Below are 11,136 nucleotides of genomic sequence, written 5' to 3' on the forward strand. Positions count from 1 at the left end.
TGTGTGTGTGTGTGTACCTTTACACTCCTGTGAGACTGTGATGTGTGTGTGAGTGTGTGTACCTTTACACTCCCGTGAGACTGTAATGTGTGTGTGTGTGTGTGTACCTTTACACTCCTGTGAGACTGTGATGTGTGTGTGAGTGTGTGTACCTTTACACTCCCGTGAGACTGTGATGTGTGTGTGTGTGTGTACCTTTACACTCCCGTGAGACTGTGATGTGTGTGTGTGTGTGTGTGTGTGTGAGTGTGTGTACCTTTACACTCCTGTGAGACTGTGATGTGTGTGTGTGTGTGTGTGCCTTTACACTCCTGTGAGACTGTGATGTGTGTGTGTGTGTGTACCTTTACACTCCTGTGAGACTGTGATGTGTGTGTGTGTACCTTTACACTCCCGTGAGACTGTAATGTGTGTGAGTGTGTGTACCTTTACACTCCTGTGAGACTGTGATGTGTGTGTGAGTGTGTGTACCTTTACACTCCTGTGAGACTGATGTGTGTGTGTGTGTGTGTGTGTACCTTTACACTCATGTGAGACTGATGTGTGTGTGTGTGTACCTTTACACTCCAGTGAGACTGTGATGTGTGTGTGTGTGTGCGTACCTTTACACTCCAGTGAGACTGTGATGTGTGTGTGTGTACCTTTACACTCCTGTGAGACTGATGTGTGTGAGAGTGTGTGTACCTTTACACTCCCGTGAGACTGTGATGTGTGTGTGTGAGTGTGTGTACCTTTACACTCCCGTGAGACTGTGATGTGTGTGTGTGTGTGTGTACCTTTACACTCCTGTGAGACTGTGATGTGTGTGTGATTGTGTGTACCTTTACACTCCTGTGAGACTGTGATGTGTGTGTGTGTGTGTGTGTACCTTTACACTCCAGTGACTGTGATGTGTGTGTGAGTGTGTGTACCTTTACACTCCTGTGAGACTGTAATGTGTGTGTACCTTTACACTCCTGTGAGACTGTGATGTGTGTGTACCTTTACACTCCTGTGAGACTGTGATGTGTGTGTGTGTGTGTGTACCTTTACACTCCTGTGAGACTGTGATGTGTGTGTGAGTGTGTGTACCTTTACACTCCTGTGAGACTGTGATGTGTGTGTGAGTGTGTGTACCTTTACACTCCTGTGAGACTGATGTGTGTGTGTGTGTGTGTGTGTGTACCTTTACACTCATGTGAGACTGATGTGTGTGTGTGTGTACCTTTACACTCCAGTGAGACTGTGATGTGTGTGTGTGTGTGTACCTTTACACTCCAGTGAGACTGTGATGTGTGTGTGTGTGTGTGTGTGTGTGCGTACCTTTACACTCCAGTGAGACTGTGATGTGTGTGTGTGTACCTTTACACTCCTGTGAGACTGATGTGTGTGAGAGTGTGTGTACCTTTACACTCCCGTGAGACTGTGATGTGTGTGTGTGAGTGTGTGTACCTTTACACTCCCGTGAGACTGTGATGTGTGTGTGTGTGTGTGTGTGTACCTTTACACTCCTGTGAGACTGTGATGTGTGTGTGATTGTGTGTACCTTTACACTCCTGTGAGACTGTGATGTGTGTGTGTGAGTGTGTGTACCTTTACACTCCTGTGAGACTGTAATGTGTGTGTACCTTTACACTCCTGTGAGACTGTGATGTGTGTGTGTGTGTGTACCTTTACACTCCTGTGAGACTGTGATGTGTGTGTGTGTGTGTACCTTTACACTCCTGTGAGACTGTGATGTGTGTGTGAGTGTGTGTACCTTTACACTCCCGTGAGACTGTAATGTGTGTGTGTGTGTGTGTGTACCTTTACACTCCTGTGAGACTGTGATGTGTGTGTGAGTGTGTGTACCTTTACACTCCCGTGAGACTGTGATGTGTGTGAGTGTGTGTACCTTTACACTCCCGTGAGACTGTGATGTGTGTGTGTGTGTGTACCTTTACACTCCCGTGAGACTGTGATGTGTGTGTGTGTGTGTGTACCTTTACACTCCTGTGAGACTGTGATGTGTGAGTGTGTGTACCTTTACACTCCTGTGAGACTGTGATGTGTGTGTGTGTGTGTACCTTTACACTCCAGTGAGACTGTGATGTGTGTGTGAGTGTGTGTGTACCTTTACACTCCAGTGAGACTGTGATGTGTGTGTGAGTGTGTTTACCTTTACACTCCTGTGAGACTGTGATGTGTGTGAGTGTGTTTACCTTTACACTCCTGTGAGACTGTGATGTGTGCGTTTACCTTTACACTCCAGTGAGACTGTGATGTGTGTGTGTGTGTGTACGTGTGTGTGTGTGTGTACCTTTACACTCCAGTGAGACTGATGTGTGTGTGAGTGTGTGTACCTTTACACTCCTGTGAGACTGTGATGTGTGTGTGAGTGTGTGTACCTTTACACTCCTGTGAGACTGTGATGTGTGTGTGTGAGTGTGTGTACCTTTACACTCCTCTGAGACTGTGATGTGTGTGTGAGTGTGTGTACCTTTACACTCCTGTGAGACTGTGATGTGTGTGTGAGTGGGTGTGTACCTTTACACTCCAGTGAGACTGTGATGTGTGTGTGAGTGGGTGTGTACCTTTACACTCCTGTGAGACTGTGATGTGTGTGTGTGTGTACCTTTACACTCCTGTGAGACTGTGATGTGTGTGTGTGTGTACCTTTACACTCCTGTGAGACTGTGATGTGTGTGTGTGTGTACCTTTACACTCCTGTGAGACTGTGATGTGTGTGTGAGTGTGTGTACCTTTACACTCCAGTGAGACTGTGATGTGTGTGTGAACCTTTACACTCCTGTGAGACTGTGATGTGTGTGTGTGTGTGTGTGTACCTTTACACTCGAGTGAGACTGTGATGTGTGTGTGTGTGTATCTTTACACTCGATTGAGACTGATGTGTGTGTGTGTGTACCTTTACACTCCTGTGAGACTGTGATGTGTGTGTGTCTGTGTACCTTTACACTCCTGTGAGACTGTGATGTGTATGTGAGTGTGTGTGTACCTTTACACTCCTGTGAGACTGATGTGTGTGTGTGAGTGTGTGTGTACCTTTACACTCCTGTGAGACTGATGTGTGTGTGTGTGTGAGTGTGCGTGTGTACCTTTACACTCCTGTGAGACTGTGATGTGTGCGTGTGTACCTTTACACTCCTGTGAGACTGTGATGTGTGTACCTTTACACTCCTGTGGGACTGTGATGTGTGTGTGTGTGTGTACCTTTACACTCCTGTGAGACTGTGATGTGTGTGTGTGTGTACCTTTACACTCCTGTGAGACTGTGATGTGTGTGTGTGTACCTTTACACTCCTGTGAGACTGTGATGTGTGTGTGTGTGTACCTTTACACTCCTGTGAGACTGTGATGTCTGTGTGTGTACCTTTACACTCCTGTGAGACTGTGATGTATGTGTGTGTGTGTGTGTGTGTACCTTTACACTCCTGCGAGACTGTGATTTCTGTGTGTGTACCTTTACACTCCTGTGAGACTGTGATGTATGTGTGTGTGTGTACCTTTACACTCCTGTGAGACTGATGTGTGTGTGTACCTTTACACTCCAGTGAGACTGTGATGTGTGTGTGTGTGTGTGTGTGTACCTTTACACTCCTGTGAGACTGATGTGTGTGTGAGTGTGTGTGTACCTTTACACTCCTGTGAGACTGATGTGTGTGTGAGTGTGTGTGTACCTTTACACTCGAGTGAGACTGTGATGTGTGTGTGAGCATGTGTACCTTTACACTCGAGTGAGACTGTGATGTGTGTGTGTGTACCTTTACACTCCTGTGAGACTGTGATGTGTGTGTGTGTACCTTTACACTCCTGTGAGACTGTGATGTGTGTGTGAGTGTGGGTGTACCTTTACACTCCTGTGAGACTGATGTCTGTGTGAGAGTGTGAACCTTGAGCGCCAGCTGGAACTCCAGTAGTTTGGTGTGTGTGTGTGTGTGTGTACCTTGAGCGCCAGCTGGAACTCCAGTAGTTTGGTGTGTGTGTGTGTGTACCTTGAGCGCCAGCTGGAACTCCAGTAGTTTGGTGTGTGTGTGTGTGTGTACCTTGAGCGCCAGCTGGAACTCCAGTAGTTTGGTGTGTGTGTGTGTGTGTGTGTGTACCTTGAGCGCCAGCTGGAACTCCAGTAGTTTGGTGTGTGTGTACCTTGAGCGCCAGCTGGAACTCCAGTAGTTTAGTGTGTGTGTGTGTGTGTGTACCTTGAGCGCCAGCTGGAACTCCAGTAGTTTGGTGTGTGTGTGTGTGTGTGTACCTTGAGCGCCAGCTGGAACTCCAGTAGTTTGGTGTAGCAGGCAGCTCTGTTGCTGAAGAGCTTGGCATCATAAGGGTTTCTCTTGATGGCCTCAGAGTAATGCTTCATGGCCAAAGGATAGTCACCTGCACAAACAAACAAACCACATCACTCTCTAAACCCCTCGTGTTAACCCCGGTCTCACGGCTCATTCACACACCCTTCTGGAAGGCCTCGTTGCCCTGGTTTTTCTCTTCCAGGGCCATATCTGGATTGATGTAGGCCTGCTTCTCCTGTTCCTTTAAAATCTTCTCGGCCTGTAAGAGAGCAGACAGAAGCTCGGGAGGAGTGCAGATATTGGACTTCGGAGTTCACACTGACTGTAACAGATAGAAATGAGTATTTTGTGTGGTATCGTGGTCACAACCCAAACTCTGGCTGACCTGCTGGCACTTCTTGAGGACTTCAGGCGTGCGATGCTCAGTCAGACTCTTATTAAAAAACTGCACCGCCTCTTTGTGCCTCTCCTGTTTGAAGTAGGAGTTCCCGATCCTGGCGTACACCCTGCGGCCGAACAGAGACGAGTAAACCAGTGCACACACACACACACACAGTGCTGTTCTGCAGGGCACTCACTTGGCGATCTGTCTGTAATCTTCACGGTTCTCTCGGCCCACCTCAATGGCCTTCTCACACAGCTCTCTGCACTTCTCAAACTCACCCTCTTCAAAGCGCACCGCTGCAGAGAAACACACTAGTAGTTAGAGAGGTTTCTGACATTACTGCACATTAACTCTCTTAAAGGGGTCATGTGATGTGATCTCAGGCATCCCTCTGGACCCTCACCTGCTTGGTTTGACAGATAGATCATGTTGGTGGGATCGTGCTTCAGAGCTTCTTCATAGTGCTTCAGCGCAGCAGCAAAGTCTTTCTTCTTATAGGCGGTGTTTCCCAGCTCCTTCTCCCTCAAGGCCTGGACGAACAGAAGAACATCAGAGTTTTTAGACTCATCTGAAACACGCCGTGACTTCTGTTCAAGAGACACCCTTTAATGCATTTCACGTCATAAGTAAAGTAATGATTAATAAATTAGATTTTCAGAGTAATGAGTGTTATGTGAGGCACTGGTTTAATTCATTTCATGGTTTAGCCTTAATAACTTTATACATGTCATTTATAATGCAGGCCACTATAATGTTTATAAACATTTCTGAATGTAATAACATGCTTCTCATGTCTTCTCTCAATGCTGTTTCAGTTAGTTGCAGCGGTGTGACAGAAAGCCAACTGTGCCTCGATGGAGTACCATTCTCTTGTTCTCCGGAAGCTCCTCCTCTTTGGGTGGAGGGGGCGGAGCCGTCTCTCTGGGTTTGGGTGGAGGGGGCGGAGTCACTTCATCCTCGTCATCCATCCCAGCCAGGTCCAGCCCCAGCAGCACAGAGAGAGTGGTCATCACACGAGAGTCCTGCAGCTTCCTACACACAGATCACACCACAAACACTTTCAGTGCATACCTGCCAGCCAATCAGAATCAAGAACACCAACAGACTGTGTCTAGTAATTTATCAGACAGAGCGGTTTAGCACAGCCGGTGAGCTCTGCTCATGATGAGTGAGTGAGTGAGCGTCCCGTCAGACAGGAAGTGCACACCGAGCACCTACGCGCCGAGCTCCGAGGGCTTGAGCCGCAGCTGCTCCAGAAGCTCTCTGTAGCTGGGGTCCGACAGCAGCGCTCGGGTGCGAGCGTCGCCCTCCAGCTTCTCATACAGGTTGGGAATGGAGAACGGGTTCATCATCTTTCTCTCTAAAAAGAACAGGACGACATCTCTTCAAAAGAGGCTTCAAGAAGACAGAGATATAAAGCATGTGGCTGGAGGATGTTGATGTCAGGCTCTGCTCCTGATGTGAACAGACTTGTGGGTTGTGTATCACCTGCTAACCGCGCTTCGATGCTCTGAAGACCCTCCTTGAGCTGCTGATTGGTCGGCTCTCGGCGTAACCCCTCCTGATAGGTGGCTTTGGCATCCTCTAGTCGCCCGAGAAACTCCAAAGCAGCTGCTTTTCTTGAGTAGCCCTTAAAAAAAAAAAGATGGCATTTAAAAAAAAAAAAAAAACGGATGAGTCCAGCTCTGAAAGAGAACGGCAGCGCGGCTCACCTTGCCCCAGTCAGGCTTGATCTGGATGGTCTGGCAGGCGTCTCTCAGGGCACTGTCGTAGTCACCCTTCTTGGCGTAAGCAGCAGAGCGGTTGCTAAAGAGCACGTGGTTGTTAGGGTCAAGGGTCAGGGCCTCGGTGTAGCACCTGACCGCTGCCTCCACGTCTCCTGCGCTCAGAGCCTTGTTGCCTTCGTCTTTCAGTTGCGCTGCCTGGAGTCAGACGGACAGAAGGTCATTTCAGACTGCGGTGTTGTTAATGTTCAGGAGAGCCGGCTGAAAACTGATTCAAATGTGTGACGATTCAAATGGGTTGAGATGCTAAACCAATCCTGATTCATTTAGGGGCAGGAGTTTATATGAATGTGTGTCTGAGAGGAACTTACTGTCTTTAGAAAAGTTTAGATGGTATTTATGTATAATGTAATATGCATATTAAAGTTCATAAGTGCAGTGCTGCTTTGTTTACAGCGGCTTGTTTTAGAATTCCTATTTAGTTATTTATATTAACATATTTAAGTTAGCACACTTTTATCCAAAATGACAGTTACAGAAGAAATCAAAACCAACAAAAGAGCAATAATATGCAAGAGCTATAGTAGTATATTATATTCTCATATTTTAATTTCACAAATAAACGTGCAGCATTTTGTCCAAGCAGTAACAAAAGGACACAATTAATTTATAATTGGTCTTAAATCTCATTTCCCATTCTCTTTTTTATATTATACAACACTGACAATTGTTAAACTTAAACATCTTTTTTTGGGGGGGTTATTGAACAATTGTAATTCAGCACAAGATATATATTGATGTAAAAATGAAACAGCATACTTATTCTTACCTATACTTATTAAAATACATTTTTAAAAATTGTGATCTTTAATTACATTTTAAATAGTTTCACTTCCTTAAATCTCCTTGCTGACAAACGGGTAAAACCATCGTGGACAAGTATAATTATTCAAAATGAAAAGTAATGTGTGCTGTGATCTATAATAGAGTCTTTTAATACGTCATTAATGATCCTTGGTACAAATATGCCTGAGAAGATATTTTGGAATATAAATTGCTGTTATTTTATTTGTAACATGTAATTCGCGGCAAAAAAATAAAAAATTCGGTCATTATTTTATTTTTGCTCAGACAAAGCGAGATTTAAAGCAGTATCACGTTCATTCATTATTATTTTATTAACTTGATGAATTGTCGTCGGAAGCTTATAGAAAGCAGAGCATTGTGGGAGACACAGACTTACATTCACTGCTCAAACAACAATTAGTGTTATGATAGAAGATCATTATCGACGGGATTATGAACAGCTAAAAATCCTACACATTTCCTGATTTTCTGACAGCGTGACATATAATAATCATAATAATAATGAAGAAGTCTCCATATCTGAGCTGAGCTCATGCTGACCGATGGAGATGGCCTGTAATCTACACAGAGTCTAGTCTGTACTAGTAATGGTCAAATTAGGTTTAGATGACTCTTGAAGAAGAGCGTGTCTCACTCGGCTGCTAACGCGCTAGCTATTAGCACACTAGCCTTCTATCAACACGCGGCTAGTAACGAGCTACACTGAGCAGCTAAAAAACACAACACTTCTAACATGGTTTATTTCTCACAAGCACTTGAAAGCCATGACTTCTTCATAATCTGTAAAGTGGAATATCGTAAGGAAGAGTTACTCACTTTCTCCATAGCGCGAGCATGAGTTTCCAGAATCTACTGAGAGAAGATCCGCTGGGGAGGGGCGCCAGATACTGCAGATCCGCGCGCGAACACAGCGTCACCGTGACGTCAGGAATATGTAATCAGGGACAAAATCGTTTTCTAGAAAATTCAGGAATTCTTTTTTTTTTTTTTTATGGAGACAAAAGAAAAACATTATTATTTAAAACCAAATGCAAACATACATATATATATATATATATGTTTATATATATATCGCCAAGCCCTACTAGCCTCTCATTTTAAATGGATATATATCAAATATCGTAATACATGGCAACCCGAATGCGACAATTGAGAAGAAGACGAGTGCAAGTGTTACTTTTCGCATCGCTTTGACGGCGCTGCGGTCTCTGATTGGATGAATCGCTGACCGGTGACTAAACGAGCGCTACCTCCGTTGAGAAAAGATATACTGAATGTTCCAGAACTGTCCTGGACTTCTCTGCGTTGCATCTCTGGTTAATTTCTTTTGAGCAGTCCGTTGAGGTCAGATTCCATTAATAGCATGAAGCTGAAGTCGTAATGCGACTCTGATAATGTTTTTTGTTTGTTTTTCCCCTACTTCCATTTTTTAATACTGTAAAGTTGGTTGATTTAAAGCAGTGGTCTCTACCGCATTCCTGAGTGATTATATGTAAATTGTTTTTATGTATTTATTTATTTTTATTTACAGTTGTTTATCATAGTTATTTGTTACTGTCTATATTGTTTTTGAGAATCATTATAATTTTAATTGCTATTATCAATAACGACAAACATTTGATATAAAAGGGAATATGTCTTTGATTATCATTTATTAAGTTTATGCAATTTTGTGATTAAAGTACTATTCAGAAGAAATAAGTATACAATATATAATTATACTTTAATAAATTATTTATTTCAAGTCAATTAATTATTTAATTCTGAGAAAAGAAAACTGAGTCTGAAAATTGTTGCACTGTTTGAAGGAGTTCATATGAATGTATTACAAAAGTAACAAAATAGTACCTATAATCTTATTAGCTTTTCCATTAAATAGAAATCTACTAACAACACTAATGTCGCAAAATGGGTTAAGACGGTAAATAATGGCCCAGACCTCAGTAAACTTAACATTTAAAGGGACAGTTCACCCCAAAATGATTCACTCTCCCTCAAGCCATCCTGGATGTATATTACTTTCTTCTTTCAGACGAATCCAGTCTGAGTTATATTAAAACATATCCTGGCTTCTAATTCATGAGCGGTGTTTCGTGTTGCTTACTCTACGACAACCTTTGCTTGTACTTGATTTGAGATGCATGAAGGGTACAATGTATTCCTTTTGTGTATTTTGAAAGTGAAATCATCTGCAGTGTCAAGCTGAAAGACATTCTCTTCAGTTCTGCACTGAACAAAAAAAAAATTGTATAACATTTTAAATGAACAGGTTTAATCAAAGCAAAGGATCGCTGAATCAACATAATTACATTAATATATATCAAATATTAAATCAGGTAAAAATATGATTGTGATATGATTGTGAATGTGATGATTATTTTAATTTTGTAATATTTGCAGATCCATGTAACTGCAGTTACAAGTATCTTACACCAGATGGCACTCACGGCATTTATGGAAAATTACAGTTCTGGATAATCACCTGCTTCTACATTATCTCCCTCTCTCTCTCTCTCTGTGTGTGTGTGTGTGTGTGTGTGTGAAAGTAAGCTATTTCCTGTGAACGTGCCAGACACCTGATTCATTAATATAGAAAAACGACATGTTTTTGCACAGCTAAAAAGCTTATGTTAAAACTCAGGTAGATTCTGACCTCTATATATCGCTTGAGTATTTTATCATCCCCGGGGCAAAATCATAATCTGAACTTGTATAAAAGGAATAGCACACCTCAACAAGCCATGGTTTGACGTTTTCATTCACACTGTGGGATGATGATGATTTAAAGGGGTCATGTGATGCTATTTCCATTTCTCCTTTCTCTGTGGAGTGTTACAAGCTCTTGGTGCATGAAGAAGATCTGTGAAGTTGCAAAGACTACAGTCTCAAAATCAAAGAAATATTCTTTATTAAAGTTAAGACTCTACCATGCCCCCTAAAACACCTCGTTTAAACACCTCAGACCTCTACGTCACTGTGTGGAAATATTTGCATAATGCCGCCCAAATGTTCAGTAAAGAAAGAAGGCGTGGTTTCAGCAAAACGTTACATTTCCGACAAGTGCTTGCGGTGATCGGCCAATCACAATGCACTGGGTCAGTTGACCAATCAGATTGGACTGTGTGTGTGTGTGTGTGTGTGTGTGTCCTGGGCACACTGATGTGATTGAGAGTGACAGACTGAGCAGAGGAGCTGTGAAATCAGAGCTGGAGGTAAAGCTGTGTTCCACTGCTCCAGGATCAGTTATTAAACCCAGCTCTGCTCCATTCTGCTGCTCAGATGCTTATTTCTTTATATATATATATATATATATATATATATAAAGGATTTTTAATAATCCTTCGCACGTGTATGAGTTCCTCAGCACTGATGTGTCAAAAAACAGACCAAACGAGTCCATACGAATCAGGATGTTCTACATTGCCACCAGCTTTATTCAGCATTTTGATTGATTGATTACACAAGAACAAATCTTCATCTGTGTCTGCTGAGAGAGACTCGTCTTCTTCCTTCACCGAAGAGCTGCCGTTGCTGCACTGAACACTGTTGAGAGCCTGTGTGCTCCTGTGCGTGTGTGTCCTGAATGTGTAGTACTGTTAATGTGTGTTTATGTTGAACTGTGTGTGTGTGTGTGTGTGTGTGTGTGTGTGTGTGTGTGTGTGTGTGTGTGTGTGAGAGAGAGAGAGTCTTTCACAGCCCAGTGCACAGCTAGATTGCCTGCAGAAGAAACGACAGCATGAGAGAAAAACGAGGGAGGCCCTGCCAAGAGAAGAGGAAGTACAGCTGAGGAGAGATCGACGAGTCGAGAGTGAGATAAACGTGTGTATGAGGAGAGACGAGTGGTAGCATGCTAATCACATGATCAAGAAGAGAGAGAGAGAGAGAGAGAGAGAGA

At 43.4% G+C, this 11,136-nt stretch overlaps 1 protein-coding gene across 1 annotated transcript in view; it reads right to left on the bottom strand.

The window, feature by feature from the left end:
* The window catches only part of stip1 (stress-induced phosphoprotein 1), a 14,906-nt gene extending 6,735 nt beyond the window's left edge, over window positions 1-8,171 (bottom strand). Inside the window, exons 1-10 of the mRNA XM_059544277.1 lie at window positions 8,058-8,171; window positions 6,363-6,572; window positions 6,139-6,280; window positions 5,869-6,010; window positions 5,514-5,682; window positions 5,054-5,180; window positions 4,844-4,946; window positions 4,651-4,771; window positions 4,428-4,524; window positions 4,229-4,353 (exon numbers count right to left, since the gene is read on the bottom strand). Coding sequence (XP_059400260.1) covers window positions 4,229-4,353; window positions 4,428-4,524; window positions 4,651-4,771; window positions 4,844-4,946; window positions 5,054-5,180; window positions 5,514-5,682; window positions 5,869-6,010; window positions 6,139-6,280; window positions 6,363-6,572; window positions 8,058-8,066 — 1,245 coding nt within the window. The 5' untranslated portion in view covers window positions 8,067-8,171. The remainder of the gene's footprint in view (window positions 1-4,228; window positions 4,354-4,427; window positions 4,525-4,650; window positions 4,772-4,843; window positions 4,947-5,053; window positions 5,181-5,513; window positions 5,683-5,868; window positions 6,011-6,138; window positions 6,281-6,362; window positions 6,573-8,057) is intronic.
* Window positions 8,172-11,136: the final 2,965 nt, after the last annotated feature.

The sequence above is a fragment of the Carassius carassius genome, chromosome 4 (genome assembly GCF_963082965.1).
Source record: "Carassius carassius chromosome 4, fCarCar2.1, whole genome shotgun sequence".
Taxonomy (NCBI): domain Eukaryota; kingdom Metazoa; phylum Chordata; class Actinopteri; order Cypriniformes; family Cyprinidae; genus Carassius; species Carassius carassius.